Genomic DNA, 15,294 nt, shown 5'->3' with positions numbered 1-15,294 from the left:
TATGAATACAAGAGAGTTCCTCAAATTCTTCAGCTTACTGAGCCTGAGGATTTCTTCCACCCGTTTTCACTGCACATATGTGCTAATTTAACCACCCTGGTTACACCATAGAGAGCAGAAAGATGTGAACATTTTCTTCACAACGACTCAAAAAGGTCAGGGAGCGCCATTGCTTGCAGACTAGGCTCCATGTGCCCATCACTACTTGCAAGGGATGCTTCAGTGAGCAATTATAATTGGGTCTGTTTTAAGGCATGCTTGACAAGCTGTACTGAGGCACAGCAGTGAGTCTCCATATGCTGGCTAGGTGCAACTGTTGTGTTGAATGCAGCTGGCACCCTGTAAAGAAAATAACAGTGTTCCCTATCATGCACCATTAATATGATCAGTCTGATTCTGTAGCTTTGATCCACGCGTGGAGCTCCAAAAAAGAAAGAGAAAAGGTTGCTCTCTTTTGATGCAAAAAAGAACTCAACACACAAAAATAATAGGACTGCTTGTATGGTGTTCTAGAGTTCAGAAGATCTGACACCTATAGCGCTCCAAAGCACTATCAGTGTATAAACATAACCAACACCAGCCTTTTTAGTATACAAATGTAGGTGCCTCGAACAAACATCCAACCATATGTGTTCTGATCTCTATAAATAATAGTACCAAAGGATGGATCAATATGACCTTTCATCCACAAGGAACAACATTTTCCCATGTTATGTGTGAAACAACATTTTATAATCTATGTACTGTTCCCCCAAGTTGTTTCCTTTCAGATTTACTTAACTTAATGAGTGCAAATAAAATCTGGGAGATTTTCCAATTTCTAATTTGTTTCAGCAAGTCATAACCTTTTTTTCTTAATAGATGCCAAGTACCAATATTCCCCATGGTGGATTAGGATCTCATGACCTTCTAGCACAACTACAGAACTGCTTCAAATAATGTTTCCATTTGGGGTGATGTTGTGCATGTAATTTAATGGAAGGATGCTGAACAAACAGCTTTTGCTACTCAGTGTACAATGAGAAACATTGATTGATTGACTGACGTATTGATCGATTGCCTGTTTGCATGCCAGGGCCTAGGGGAATATACCACACATAAAAACATTTACAACATCAAATATAAGCATTTAGAAAACTAAAATAATTCAAAAACTATATATAGGTAAGACAATCAGAGCTGTATGGGCCCACATTGTATTAAATATTATTTACAGTAGAACTGTAAGCTGAAAGTAGTTATCAAGTCAGATCTTGCGGACACTGCTTTTCTGTATTCAGTTCCCAGTACAAAATTCCTACCCCTGTAGCAATCTTCACAGTGAGGAAGGTCAATATTATTTCTCAAATGTTACACATAGCAGAGTTGTTGGTTTCCCTAAAATATTACTGATCCATCATTTCTTTTAAAAATAGGAGAAAAGAATACTCCCTTCATTTTCTCGTGGTTATTAAAGATTCTTGGAAAGCTGGTGCCTCTTCCTGCCATCTGTCTCTCTCTTTCTCTCTCTCGGTCTCTCTCTCGGTCTCTTTCTCTGTCTTCCATGCCTCTCTCATTTTTTAGGATGTATAACCAGATGGATTTTATAAAGAGGTAGAATAGATCTCACTATAGAAAGGTTCTGTATGTGTGTTGATAATATTCTGCTATTGTTTCTGTTCCGCTGGGGAAATAATTCTTGCTGGGAATCATACTCATTGTGAAAAGAGCCTCACTGAAACTGTGTGAGGCATTCTTACCAATTTCTTTCTATATCCTTATCATTTCTGAGCGATAGGAAGTGATGAATGAATTTGAAAAAAGAATACTCATGCATTGTAGCACATATATACAGTCATTATGGATTTATCGTGAGAGGATGATTATTGCTGAAATATAAAATTGCGTGAAAGAATTACAGTTTTCATAACAAAACTCTGGGAAGATTGATTTTTGTCTTAACAAGCACTCACCACTGCTGAGAATACTCACCACTTTTACTGTATATCTAATATTGTTCCATTTTGTTTAAGCTGGCAGGATTCATCTACGCCTGTTATGTTGTGAAATGTATCACCGAAGAAGAGGACAGCTGTAAGTACTAAAGGTTTATTACATGCCAGTTGAAACCATTTTTATATCATCCATCTCGCTCATCCATCTCATTCCGATATCATTCTGAAGACTTTTGTCAGACTGTAAAACACAGAATAGCCTGGGAGGGGGGCAGTGGAGGGTTGCCTAGCACATTGGATCTTTAAAAGGCCATTCTGGTTTGGGGTAAATGGAGGAAGTGGTAAATGCAGCTTTAGAAATACATTTTTCCCTCAGAAATGAAATAGTAGATCCTTTCCCCAAAAAAATTCTTCATAAGTTCAATTCTTATTGCTTCTCACTTCCCCATGAGTGATGTTAAGTCTTGTCCTTCTAAATGCTTTATCTTGTAGGTAAAGCTCGTATAAACTGACTATAGGGTTTATTGTAGCAGTTCTGGTAAGATCTGACTCGTAAACATTGCACTGCAGCCAGATAAAGTTGAGAGAGATTTTGTTAGGTTCAGGACACGATGAAGACATTTGGGTTTCTCCTGATTCACTGTGTCAGTATTCCGTTTGAGTAAATGCAGTTTAATTACTTTAGTTTTTATTCTTTTAATCTTGATTTTTACATAGTTGTTTCTATTCTTTTGCTATAGCTGGTTATTAGCATCAGTTGATAAGCGTTATATTTTCACTGATCAAACTCTCTTCTGTTTCAAAAAGGACAACTGTGAAAACCACAGACAAATACGACAAAGAAGCCACACAAAATACAAATCATATGAAATGAAATTATGGTCTAAATTCAATGTTTAGCTCCAACACAAAGAAACCCATTAAATCAATGGGAGCCTATGTGGCATTTTTATGGCAATTGAGGGGTTTACTTATGTGTATGCATAATAGTTTATGGTGCTATGCAGTGAATCTCAGCCGATCCCACCAGTTTCTGTTTACCATGACGAAGCTATTGTGATCAACAGAGGCCTGTTTCCCTATTGATCAGGGAAGCAGCTTGTTGCCATTTCCACCCCCTCCTGCGAGTGAGCTCCAGTTTGACAAGCAAAAGCAAAACCCCTTTCACATTTCCTCTTTATGTGGGAAATCACTCTCACAAGGGGAGCTGGGAACAGCAGTCACCAAGGGAACAGACACTCACACCTCTCATACATTGGCTTTTACAATCTCTACATAGCAATAATTAGGGGACACATAGGGATCGTGAATACCTAACAGTTATGAGTGTGTAATTCCCAAGTTACACATTGATACCTGTGATAGAGGATTCTGGTCAAACTTTGTCTAAACCTGTTAATTTTACCATTTTCAGAAATGTATGCCAATCTAGAAAATCTATTGAGGGCAGTGACGTCATGAAAATAGAAAGTCCCTGTTTAGTCTCCCACCCTATAGCAATTTTTATCTACTGTGAGCAGCATGCAGCTATGTAGAAGATAGGGTGGAGGTTCAAGTATGGAATCGTGTCCCATTGGAGGCCTAATTTGCATGGATTTTGACATTGTCCTTGCCCCCGAATTATCCATGATTTCAGAGACCAGCAAGCATGGCCTGTTGGCTTATGGATATCTGTGTCCTGTCTTATTCTGTGGATTGGTTATCATGTTTTTATTATTTGTATCCTGCCCCAGGGTCTCCAAATATGGAGCACAATACACTTATTTTAATAAATTCGTAATAAAATAAATAAATGTCATGATAAGAATAAATGCACCTAAATGTTATGGGAATGGCAGAGTGGAATTAATACGACAGGATGAAATTAGCATGCCATTTTCAGAGCAGCCCTATTGAGCATTGTGTTTAGTTTTCTTCTGATTAGCTAAAAAGTATGTTACAATATTATAGTAACCAACTATACAGTTAAACACTCTAAAACCTAGCAGATTTCACTGGAATAAATTTGTGTGGTGGGGATAAATTTAAGTATGTGTTAATTGAAGCTGTATTGGACCCATGTGGTTTTCTAATTATCTAACCAAAATTATTTGCCAGTTGCCATTAATTTCAAAAGAAGAGAAAAGAAAAGGGGGCAACTTGATGAAATTAAGGCCACTCTTTTTCTCTTTACATGCCGCCTCATATTTGTTGAAAGGAAATTCACCCAACAGTAATACAAGGTTCAACATTTAAAATATTGATTGAATGGCGGCCAGTGTGAGCAGAATATGAATTGATTTATTTGTTTCAGGGTATATCCTGATCTGTTTTAAAGGGCCAGAAACCAACATGTTTTCAATTATCACTACCTGTAAGGCTTGTACTCCAATATCAAGGGTGCCACTTGTTTGTGCACATATAAACTATCTGCTTATCTGACATTAGAATGATATAAGAAATCTAAGAATTCTGTTTTATCCAAATTCTGGGAAAGACAGAATTCAGTCACTCCCTCTCCTCTGCCCCCTGCTGACTTAATGGAGTGCAATGTTCGGTATTTTGCAGCAATTGAAATAAGATGAGGATAAAGGTGGAAAGCTGGAAGAAGAGAAAGTGGGACATTTTAAAAGCAGCTGGAAAAGTGGAATGACAGAGGATTAATTGGGACTAGTTTTACTAAGTTGGGACAGTTGTAGGTTATGCTACTGTGACATTCTGGCACTGACATAATGTTATTGTACAAATACTGTAGTTCAGCAAATCCTTAGTATTCTGTATTCCCCTAAGTTTTTATTAAGCATTTTTAAAAAATGTTTTTCACACAAAGAAAAAAGGAGAACAAAGAAGAGGATGAGGATAGCGGAGCTCTGGCCAGTAGATTAGATCTATATAAATGTCTACTATGTATTCTTTTTGACTGTATTTTAGGAAAGCTGAGAGTCATGAGTGAATGCTTGGACTGGAAAGAGCTGTGTAACTGGGAGATTTAAGAGTTATTGATGGATGTCTGGAAGGAAGGAAATTGAAAGGAGGAGTTGTCTCAAAACATGATAAAAAAACTGGAAGAGAAATTCTGTAGAAGAATAAGTGTCTGTGTTGATTCTTCCCTTTCATTCTGCGTCACTCTCTACTGATTTTGATTTCTTAGAGCAATTCTAATTCTAATGCCACTGGGATTATTAGCAGCAGCAATTTAAAACCACTAAACTGTCAACACCTATCTTTCCTTAGTGGGATATAATCTTATTCAAGCAGCTTGTTTGTTTTGTGAAAATTTTATTAGTTCTACATTTTTTCAAAAATTGCACAGTAATTCTATTACGGTGAAATATTCATTTAATCAGTTTAAACTCTCTAGCAATTTGACTCCTCTAGTACAAGCTTTATGTCACTAAAATCCAACAATTCAATATGGGTTTTTTGAAAACATCATTAAATATTTACTTACTTAGTGAAAAGCTCTGGAGGGTCATCAATAAAACAACTGCCTGCTGGGATTTGAAGATTACATGAAATTAAAAGATTTCCTGTTTTATTGAACTCTTTCTTTCCTGCTTCTACTCTTCCCTGGGAAGGATGGTACAATCCTGGGATGTCCCAAAAGTGCTGCCATCAATGTCTAATAGGGCACAATGTGATTGGCCAGGAAGCCATCCTATTGATTCACAAGAGCAGTCTCTTGTTGCAGCTTTCATTGTTCGTTCTTTAGGCATTCTTTAGATTGTTTACTTCTTTTGCCTCTAAATTGAAATAACTAATAGACCCCTTCAGGCAACTGAAATGAATGCAACAGGAACAGGAACTGTGACTACATGCTCTGATCCCAATTTATGTGTATGCAGAATTGTGAGGACATGGCTATTTCATGTCTTGGTTATGGCCTTTGAGATTTGGAATCATATTAAACTAACACTGTTTCCATGTGTCCTTACCTACCCACCTAGACCAAAAAAGCCAAATGCACCCACTCTACCAAAAAGGTAGCCCAGAACCCATTATCCACTCTACCAAAAAGATAGAGTAGATAATGGGTTCTGGGCTCCGCTGAGGCTTGTCTGGTGGCTAACCTGATTTTCAGGAAGTTTTTAATCCAATATCCCTTGATTTTATGCTGTTTGGGATTTATCATATTTCTGCCATATTGCTGTTTTATACTGTCGGATTTTGGTTTATTTTCATTTATTTCATTGTAGTCTTAATTAAAACTAGTCTTAAAACTAGTTGAAGAGTCAGATATGCATGTAACAGAAATAATAATAATAATAATAATAATAATAATAATAATCAGTACAGGTGGTCCCAGTGGTAATTGGCACACTGGGTGCCGTGCCAAAAGATCTCAGCCGGCATTTGAAAACAATAAACATTGACAAAATTATGATCTCTCAACTGCAAAAGGCCACCTTACTGGGATCTGCCCACATCATCCAAAAATACATCACACAGTCCTAAACGCTTGGAAAGTGTTCAATTTGTGGTTTTGTGATACGAAATCCAGCATATATATCTTGTTTGCTATTTCACACTCTGTCTTTGTGTCACTAATAATAAATTTTCTTTGTACCCCACCACCATTTCCCTGAAGGGACTCAGAGTGGCTAACAAAATACAGTGAAGTACTGCATATAGACAATATATACATCTAAAACAATAAAGCCATAAAATTACAATCACGCACATACATAATTACAATGTAAAACATTAAAATTCATAAAATGAAGTCATAGCTATGGATAAAAACAAATTGTTTCCAATTGATACTAATCAGCCCAAGCCAACATGATATGATGATTTGGGTATGGGGATAGAATTTTTGATATCAGGGTTCAGATTCCTACTTGGCCATGGAAACACCCTGAGTTAAGTTCACAAGCCACACTCTCTCAGCCTCCGAGAAAATCAAAGGCAAACCACTACTTTGAACAAATCTTGTCAAGAAAACCCCATGATAGAGCTGTCATTGATCAGAAAGGACTTGAAGGCATACAACATCATCATCATCAACAACAACAACAACAACAACAGCTTAATAAAATATGACATTGGCCATGAAAGCAGGATTCTGTCAATCTGCATAAGCTCATGCATGAACATTTTGTATACATGCAAGCTCTCTTCTCACCTTATGGCTGAGATTCTGTACTGGAGGATAGCTCTTCATGCACAGCTAAGCATCTCCCACCAATGGGCAGCTGTTATTCTCTTGCCAGCATAGAGGAGGAAGGGGAGAGGCCATTCAGACTATGAAATAGCAACTGGACTCAGCTCAAAAGAATGGAGAAACAAGGGGTCTACTCATGGGCACATTGCAGCTTCCTTTTCCTTTACCCAGAAGCCTAGAGTGTACATGTCTTCAAGATCTTAAATTGCCTTTTTCTTTCTTTCCTTTTCCTTCCCTCCCCTCCCCAACAGTAAGAAGCAACAACAACATCTTCACCTCACCAGGTAGAATTGACACCTGCCTGGTGAGGAGGTTTTGGGATGGGGGGCAAGGACAATAGAGTAGCCTTCAATACAAAAAAGGGGAAACGCATGCACACAAGCTGCAGTTACACACATGCATGTCACCAACAGGATGCTGACTGTAAAGTAAAAAATGGACCTTGCCACTATGAATCTCCTCCCTTTTCCTATGCATGTGTTTTTTTCATTCAGTATACATTTTAGCATGGGATTATCTATGTTTAAATAAGGATATACATGCTTTAACTCAACTTTCCTTTGGGTTTTTGACCCCCTTCTACAGATAGTATACCAGACTTTTGCACAATTGTGGTGCCAATGCCTTACTTAGCCAGCCAGCGCAAAATTGTTGAAAATAAATTATTGGACACATAGCTTTCTTCCCACCCCACCCCCCTCTCTCTGTCTAACACTGAAAAAGAAATACCAGAATAGACAGTAAGATTTTATTGTCAGGAGCAGTTTGTTATTTGAATCCATGTTTCTGTTTTGTATTCATCTCCTCCCATCCTCAGGGATTCTTTTATATGACTAGAATAATTCAAGATCATGCAATATTTGCAGCCTAACAATTGGAATCCTTTGAGAAGAATATAGCTTATATTATTTCAGCCGTTTAAAGGTTTCCTTGAGGCAGTAAAAAGCATACCAAAACCAAGGCAAACAGATGCATGTATATATTTGAAGCTGTAATACAAATTCCAAAACCTCTCACATGTGAATATTTTTCCCAGCAGTTCAGCAGAGTTTTGATAGGAAGCTGTTATAGAAAGAAAATAAGATTGACAAAGCAATCCTATAGCCACATTGTGGTGGGATTGAATATATTCTTCTGCTACCCTAGGATAAATGAGTCTGCTTAACTCAGGAAGGAGAAGGGGGAATATATAACCAGGACACATTTTAAAGTGCATGTCAGAAAGAGAGTAAAGGAAAAGAGAGATGTTTTCAGCATTCACACCAAAAGGATTGAGGTCATGGCAGCACTCATATTCCACCAATACATGGAGGGAAACAATGGAGCTAAAACAATCAGGATATCCTCCCAGATCACACAACTTCTATTACCATGCATGCAAAAATGCTGCCAGAACATCTCAAGAGCCCTATGGGTTTAGTTTATAAAAACTCTGATCAACTGCAAGTTTTCATTCTTCCCTATGAAGCAAGGATTCAAATCCCCTTTCATTCTTCCCTCCTAAAGAGGAAAAGAATAAATGTTGACCAAGAATGACACAGATGTGAGAATGTTGTGCAATATCACATTTTTACAATAATGTTTCAGCAAATTCTTCTGCTCAAAATACATGGCATATTTAGTAAAATTGATGGTTTTGTGCAAAACTCGCTGTTTTTGTGAAGAAAAGATCATGCATGTTTCTGAATGTTTTTGAGACAGCCCTGTTGGCTTTTTCATAAAATCACATAATTTTCATTTAACAAACACTCATTCCAGAAAAACACTTTATTTGAAACTAGTACATAAAAATTAGTTTTGAATAAAAACAATGGATTTTACATTGCTTCTGGAAGCAGCATTTTTGGTTCAAAAATGTGGTTGTTTCCGCAAACAAAAATCCACCACATTTTTGTCCAAATGCCGGGGGGGGGGGGGGGAGTGCAAAATAATGTTTTGTCCAAAAACTCCCACCAATTTAAACAAAAACTTGTGTTTTGGGAAACTTTCTGCACAAAATGTCATTTTCACCCAAACCCCCTTTTGACATTCCAGAAATGTGCATAAGATGTTGATACCAAATTGGTGAGTTTTGCACCAAAGAGTCATTTGTATTGCAGGAAGCTGTTTGGGGATGGTGGCAGGAAGCCACCACCCCGAAAGGTACTCAAGGTGGCTCAGAAAAGCACTCAATAGTGCAAACACACAAAATACAAGAAGTGCATAACAATAACACAATAGCAATAACAGATAATATATACCATCATAAAAGCCCATCAATTGAAAATTCAATAAAATGCAACCATGGCTGTAGATATAAAATAAATTGTAATATTCTTTGTCTCCCACAGCTGGCAGAAAACTGCAGAAATTATTTCTTTTGCATACAAAGGCAAAAAAAATACTGCCTTCTCTACTTTTCACATGTTTGTTTTTTTAGTCCAATATTTAAAAGGAGAGAGGACAAAACATCCCAGTGGACTCCAAGATAGTAATGAAAAGTAAAATGGATCCCACAATTTTTATTCCAGGCTCAAGAAAAAATGGTTAGAGTTATGAAAAGTTTTGAGACCAGCAATATGTATTCATGAATGTATATGAAGATAAATTAGTGCAAGGCTTTGTTTGATATTATACCACTTGGTTGGGCTGCATAACCTTTGCCTTTTTTGACCAGTCTGGCTTTGAATGCTGCACTGAAAGCATTTCAGTTTTTAGAACAATGTAAGAATTACGTATATAATTATCCTCATCATAAACTCATCATTGGATGACTCTTTGTGATTCATTAATGAAGGGATTTGTAACACCAAATCCCTCTCAGGGATATATTGAAGTGCTAACACTGACATTCTTAGATACTGGAAGATACTAAAAATGCTAGAGAATGAAGGATGATAAATTCAAAAATTAGAACCAGGAAATGATAAAAAGATACAAAATGATTTAAGGAACATTTTGAAGACTGGAATGATATACTTTATGCATTCAGTGGCCGCAATCTAGGCTTCCAAAGTGCTGAAATTGATCTTTCTCTAACCGTAATGCTACTGAGGAGCCTTGGGAATTATTCTTCAGAAAATGTGGAGCAGTTACGATGTATACCAAACTAAGGAGAGATCAGAAGGCTCTCAATCAAAATCGAAAAAGACAGAATTCAGCTGTTGATGCAGCTGCTCAAATTTTCACCAATAAACTGAATAATGCATGTTGGGGGGAATCAAGATTTGGGGCCTTTGCTACTATAGATAAACTTGCAGTGCACTGGAAAATTTAATGTTCAAGTTCCCAAGACAGAATAACTGTATCCCTGTCAGCCATGGCCACTAAATCTCCAACAGGTTTGTGTGCTGATTATTGACAGCAAAATTGTCAGGCCTTTGATACACAATACAGTTGTGTAATATATATCACTCATGACTTTGCTAGAGTCATGAGAAGAGAGAAAATGGTTCAAGAAATGAGTATAATGAATGTTTTGTGTCCAAATATTCTATTTCTTTGATTGAAATACAATTGAATACTGTTTTAGTCAGGCATTTTCATGGTCACCTGCCAGCCGCATGTGATTTCTCCACCCCTGCTGTATGTTTAGAGGCTTCCTTGTGCAATCTGAAAGGACTGCAACAGCTTAAAGGGCTGCATTTTCAACCTAAAACAAAATGAACAGGAAGCAAGTATTGTTTTAGAGACAAATCTTGCTCCTAGAGACGTCCTCATGTGCATTTCATTTTAAGCTGGAAGTGTGTATTTTTCCTACTGAAGGTGATATGTATTGTGTGTGGACGTAACACCAAATGGGTTGGTGGGGTGAGTGGTCCCAAATCCCATGTGGGGGAAAAATACAGAAAACCCTGATGGAAGAGTTATAATTTGATGTAAGAAGGAAAACAAGAAGTGATCCATCCCAGCCTCCTAAGAAATAAGTTAAATGAGTTACAAAGTCTAGAAGCAGCCACCAAGAAGTCTCTCTCCTGTATTCCCACCAAACCTGCTTGGGGAAATAGTTTCCAATACCTAATCTTTCCCCTTATTATTTCTAGGTCCCTTGTGTTGTCAGTCCATGCCTAAAGCAAGCTAACCCTTTTGGCCTGCCCTTTTGCAGTGAAAGGCAGTTCCATTCTTGGTGTGATAGTCTCTCCTACTGCAGCTGTTCCAGGCTGTATGGGAGCTATCAAAATGCTAGGCTCAGGCTGTACCTTTCCTTAGCCTTGAAAACATATGCAGCCAATCCACACATACATTGCTACTATGTCTTGTAGTCCAATCTGTTCAGTAGCACGCATCCCAGCAGAATCCCCCCCTTCTTCATACATACTCTCTCTCTCTCTCTCTCTCTCTCTCTCTCTCTCTATATATATATATATATATATATATATATATATATATCAAAGCGCTTATATCAAATCTACTGGCATCAATACTTATGCACCACAAGAAGCTTCCAACTAGATACAACTGATGTTCTCTGCCAACCAGGCTCCCTTACATTCTCACCATGAGGCTGAAACCAAATCCTGTAGAAAGGAATATGTGTCTAACAATCCAAGGGGAGGGGGTACCATGGAAACCTTTACTGACCACTACCTTGAATAAGCTAGCTATCCAAAGGGCAGTATCTATCAGTTATTACCTGATTAACTCAGCAGAGCTATTCTGTCTTGGTTAGTAACTCAACAGACAGCAGGGCATCAAATCCATGGTTGGAACTCCATGGTAGGAGCAACTTTGTCTCTGTTATGTGGCTTACAAAAGTACAGGGCCTGCATGAAGCAAATAAGCAATTCAGTGATGAAGAACTGGAAACATCACCATCAGTTCTGTTGGTCACTGAGTAGGGTCTATTGCTTGGTTCATGGAAATATTGTTTTGGCCCTGTTCTTAAGAACTGTTGTCTATATCCAATATTCCTAGTATTGATAAGAGTACTAGGCAGAGCAGTATTGGCAGCGTGCTGATTTTCCTGTTCATTGTGAGACCAGATTTTTTTATGCAAAGTACCTTTTACCCATTATTTCCAATTAAAAGATTCCCCCTCCCCTGTGAGCTTTAAATGTGTCTTATATGAGTTGAAGTTCTGTTCCTTTCATGCTAACATCAGAGGCGTGGTCTTTCTTTGTAAGATGTATAGGCTGCTAGTGGTGTACTGGGATTGGAAGTTGATGGACACTGACTGTTCACATGTTCTGTCATGACCGCATTAATGGGGCTGGCAAGAAGGACCACTATTTTTATTTTCTTTCTACCCTAGTGAAGGCAATGGTACAAAATCACAGGTACCATTGTATAGTTCTGGTGTGCTGTCACTGGGTTCACTGCCACAGATTGAAAGGGCATAGGATAAAGCATACCTAATTGTCCATTTTTGTCATGTTGCTGGCATTTTGTTATGCAGGTCAATCTTGAGCTCTGCCATAGCAGAACTTCTCTCAAAGGCAAGAGCTTCTCACACAACATTTGTTACTCTAGAATTGGGGCCATGAATGAAATTTCAACCTGACCCAGGGCCCTACCAAACAGGCCCTATATCCCAGGATCTAGCAGGTTTTCTGCTTTAAACTGCACTCCAAGATAATCTGGGATAAACAGAAAACATGGGATCAGATCCTGGGATATAGGGCTTGTCTGGAAGGGCCGTCAGCGACACTTCCAGGACATATTTCTCTATACTGAACCATAAGACCCTGTTACAAAATAAACTTCGTGACTTTCGTTTTGAATGAGAAGTATATATATATTTGGTAATCAGGTGCTCCTAATTAAGTGTCTTTGAAAAACAGTCTTTCTGTCAGTTGCAGAAGTACTTTATCCAAGTATTAGACCTTGTATTCCTGTAATTGAGATAGGTAAAAATATGTTTTATGAAACATCCAGTGTTCAGGCTGATTTTTTCTCATTCATGCAGTATATGGCAGTACTTTCATTGGTGGGAAGGGTTTTTCACCTCAGATTGGAAAAGACAAAGAATTCCCTACTGTGCATTTAATAGACAGGCCTCCCCTTTCCTGTCTTGGTCTGCAATACAGATGAAGATGATGGGCTGCCAGGCCCAGCATATGAGTAAGTAGAAAGCAGGGAACCACACCAGCTGCAGCCTGACACTGAGGAAGCTCCCCCTGCAGTGCAGGACCTAGTGCCTCAGGCAAGTGGGAGTCCTGAGTTAACTCAGGATCAGGGGAGCAATCAGGCAGAGTTAAGTATCCCAGAAAGACTGCAACTGAGGAGTCATGGTATTCAGCTGCGTAGATCTGTACAGCTGGCACAGAAAAGAGGCAACAGGTGAGAGCACTTGTGTTATGGAGCACAAAGAGTGGCAGTTTGGATTTGGTCTTTGTTGGGAGCAACGTTTGTAACCTGCTACAGCTTAGAGCTCTGTTGGATGATTTTGTGTGCTTTATCGTGTGTTAGACCTTGACTTTGGACTTTGGATTACGTATAGTTTGGATGTGTTGGTGAGAACCTTTGGACTGGACTGGATTATCCCTTCATAGTTTGTTGTTTGAATCTTCTTTGACTTGGATCCCAGACTGACTGACAATGAGATAGTGAGTGGCTGTTTATACTGAGAGACACTGTGCAGGGTTGAGACATTGCCCCATCTTCAACAAGGAAGATAATGACCAGGTTATCTTAAAAAGTAGGAGCCCCCCATTGGTGCAATCGATTTAAACCTTGTGCTGGCAGGACTGCTGACAGACAGGTTAGTGGTTCAAATCCGGCAAGAGCATGGATAAGCTCCCTCTGTCAGTTACAGCTCCATGTGGGGACATGAAAGAAACCTCCCACAAGGATGGTAAAACATCAAACATCTGGCGTCCCCTGGGCAATGTCCCTGCAGACAGGCAATTCTCTCACACCAGAAACAACTTGCAGTTTCTTGAGTTGCTCCTTACACAAAAGTTTTTTACCAAGTTATCTCAACTGCTGGGAGGCTAGCAGTTACTATGTCTTTAAAAATATACTATGGACTGGTACCCAATTTGTAGCCATTACCTACCATTGTGTTTTTAAATATTTTGTTTCCTGGAAACCCTTCACATCCTGATAATTTATGCTTACAGGCCAGTAGTGGCTCACAGACCACCTCAGCACTGTATTAAAGGATAATGCATACAAAGCAGTTTGGCACTGTATTAGAGAATAATGCACACAAAGCAGTTTGGACACTGGAAAATGTCTTACAAATGTTAGGTGTTATTATTTAATGTCATTCAGCCAGCCAAGATGTAGCTTTCTCAGCTTGTCTGAGTAGAATTTAGGTATATCCATAATTGTTATGAACTTAAAAAAACTGACACATTTAGAATACAGCAGAGTTAAGGATTTATTTTTTGTCCCAGTCTCTCGTGGAAGTCACTGGATAACCCCACAACATTTCCCTCAATATCAAGGAAAAGACAACCAGCCTTTTTTCTGCTATTGAGAAAAAAGGTGTTTTCCTTGGACCTAGTCTCACATACTCCCTTTTTCACTCCCAGTCACAATGTACAATGAAATTGTTATTAAAGACACTGTGTTTTGCCCTGCTTTAATACTGAAGGTAGATGTAATGTTGCACAAGAGATGTGTGCAATATTATCCTGACTTCTTAAAACATGAAATGTAGTCTGTAAAGGCTCCCATTTTGTATAGATGAATGGAGATGTTCCTGTGGCTTAACCTTTACAGCCATTTTTCCTCTCAAAAATAGCTCTGCCTAGCGACTTTACTGCTGAATGGTTCAGTTGTGTGTAGTGGCACTTTAAGATGTGTCTGTGATTTCCAGTGGAAAATATTATATGTAATTAAAAGCTGATTGTAGATAATGCCCACATGTACCATGTACAATAATGATTTGTTCTACATAACAAAAAGAGGTTTTAAAAATAACATCCTGAAGGCATTGTATAGCACTCAGAAGAAAGAGCAGACTATCGAAGGAATTGAAATGGTAGGCTTTCCTCAGTCCTGGATGACTGCAGAGCTTGGGAGAGTACTCTTGTGGATTTCAGATTTCAGAATCCCCCAGCTAGCATGCTGGCTGAAGCTTCTGGAAGATGTAGTTTTAAAAAACCCCACAAATGTAGTTTTGCCACTTTCTGAATGAAAGCACTCTCACATCTATTTGTCGTTTGAATTTAAAGGTTTGTTCCAAGATCGGTGCAACCACAAATGGACCAGGCTAAACAGTAACCCTGGTGGTCTTAGCACCCTGTAATTCAGGGAAATCTAAAGCTCAGCTGAGGTGCAGCTGGTTTA

General features: G+C 38.5%; 1 protein-coding gene across 7 annotated transcripts in view; it reads left to right on the top strand.

Annotated features, from left to right (window-relative positions):
* The window catches only part of nkain2 (sodium/potassium transporting ATPase interacting 2), a 710,044-nt gene that overhangs the window by 669,950 nt on the left and 24,800 nt on the right, over window positions 1-15,294 (top strand). For 5 of the 7 annotated variants that reach the window (XM_062979162.1, XM_062979126.1, XM_062979138.1 and 2 more), the window contains one exon: window positions 2,013-2,073. The exons of the other annotated variants lie outside the window; for them this stretch is intronic. In XM_062979162.1, coding sequence (XP_062835232.1) covers window positions 2,013-2,073 — 61 coding nt within the window. The remainder of the gene's footprint in view (window positions 1-2,012; window positions 2,074-15,294) is intronic. 7 annotated transcript variants of the gene reach the window in all.

This window comes from Anolis carolinensis, chromosome 1 (assembly GCF_035594765.1).
Source record: "Anolis carolinensis isolate JA03-04 chromosome 1, rAnoCar3.1.pri, whole genome shotgun sequence".
Taxonomy (NCBI): domain Eukaryota; kingdom Metazoa; phylum Chordata; class Lepidosauria; order Squamata; family Dactyloidae; genus Anolis; species Anolis carolinensis.
Note: the sequence above shows the minus strand (reverse complement) of the source record. Positions and strands in the feature narration are given on the sequence as shown.